General features: G+C 75.2%; 1 protein-coding gene across 1 annotated transcript in view; it reads left to right on the forward strand.

The window, feature by feature from the left end:
• LOC146596289 (actin filament-associated protein 1-like 1) overlaps nt 1-1517 on the forward strand; it is a 7762-nt gene that overhangs the window by 5690 nt on the left and 555 nt on the right. Inside the window, exons 8-13 of the mRNA XM_085304236.1 lie at nt 7-198; nt 282-412; nt 537-657; nt 771-879; nt 1107-1256; nt 1342-1502. Coding sequence (XP_085160362.1) covers nt 7-198; nt 282-412; nt 537-657; nt 771-879; nt 1107-1256; nt 1342-1502 — 864 coding nt within the window. The remainder of the gene's footprint in view (nt 1-6; nt 199-281; nt 413-536; nt 658-770; nt 880-1106; nt 1257-1341; nt 1503-1517) is intronic.

Raw genomic sequence — 1517 nt, forward strand, 5'->3', positions numbered from 1 at the left:
GGGCGCTGGCAGCGGCTGTGGTGCGCGGTGCGGCAGGGCGCCCTGCGCATGTTCGCCGAGCCCGGCGGCGCCCAGCGCCCCGTGTGCGCCGTGCCGCTGGAGGGCTGCGAGGTGACGGCGGGGGGGGCCGCCGCCGGCACCCCCCGGCCCCTCCGCATCCGCCTGGCCCAGCGGGGCAAGGAGCTCGCCGTGCTGGAGGTGAGCGCCCGGCCGCGTCCCCCGCCCGGGGGTCCCCGTCGCCGGGACCCCCCTCAGCCCGTCCCCCTTGTCRCGCCGGCCAGACCCGCTCGGACGAGGAGAGGGAGGCCTGGCTGAAGACCCTGCGGGCCCGGGGAGCAGCGGAGCCGGCCGGCGAGCGGAGCCCCGCGGACAGCCCGAGGCTGGGAGACGCCGGCAGCTGCCCGGCTGCGGGGTACGGAGGCAGCCCCAGCCGCGGGGCGCTCGCGGGGCTCCCGCCGCGCCGTGCTGTGCCGTGCCGTGCCATGCCGCGCCGTGGCTGCCGGCACCGACAAGCTCGCCTCCGCTCCTGCTTGCAGCGGGCTGCTGCTGCGACGCTTCCCGACCCCCAACGCCTACATGGACGACCCCTTCGGGCAGCTCCCGCCAGCCGCGTCCCCCGGCCCCGTCTACTCCAACGCGGAGCGGCTGCAGCAGCTGGTAACCGCCGCCGAAGYCTCTCGCCCGCCCCAGGCTGCGAGCGGGTCCCGGTGAGGGCTCCTGGCTCGCTCCGCGCCCTCGCCGACGGGCTGCTCTTGGGCTTCCTCCCGCAGCAGCAGAGCTTGGACTGCGCAGCCCGCAGGCAGCACAGGAGACCCCTGTCCGCTGTGCCCACCGGTGCCTGCAGCAACGCGGCAGGGAGGGCCGTGCCCTCGCAGGCAGGTGAGCAGCGCCAGCGTCCCGCGGGGCACGGCTGCCCTCGCCGGGGGGGAGCGGGCTGCGGCTCCGGTTGGCTCTGCTTCGGTCGCTCGCTTGGGGCAGCCCCCTGTCCCTGGGTGCACCCTGTGCAAACTGGCCCCGCGCACTGGACTCGCTGCGTCCCGGGAGAGGACGCGGTGTCCAAGAGCACCGCGCCACGGCCGCCCTTTCCTCTGCCCTTCCTCCTCCAGCATCCGCTGCGCCCTGCCTGGGCAAGGCTGCCAGCCAGCAGCGGGTGGAGGTGAGCCCGGAGCTCAAGAACAGGGATTTCTTCCGGTCCCAGCGCACGCTGACGCTCCCGGAGAGGAAAGGGGCTCGGGACGGCTTGGATTTCCTCATCGGTAGGACTGTGGCAGGGGCTGGAGCCCGCGCGTGGGCGAGATGCGTGGGGCTGGCGTCCTTGCAGCGTCCCCGGCGCCCTTGCAGGGAAGCGAGCGTTCCCCAAGCTGGAGGAGAAGGTGGGCCAGCTGGAGAGGGCCTGCCRCGGGAAGGGCAGGCTCAAAGCCGGCTCCGAGATGAACCTGCTGGCCATCGGCAAGTCGCTCAAGGGCCACATAGCCGCCACCGCGAGCTCGGCCGGCTCCGAGGTAGGGGGGCCGCGG

The sequence above is a fragment of the Rhea americana genome, unplaced genomic scaffold, assembly GCF_003343005.1.
Source record: "Rhea americana isolate MKP2758 unplaced genomic scaffold, rheAme1 scaffold_204, whole genome shotgun sequence".
NCBI classification, from domain to species: domain Eukaryota; kingdom Metazoa; phylum Chordata; class Aves; order Rheiformes; family Rheidae; genus Rhea; species Rhea americana.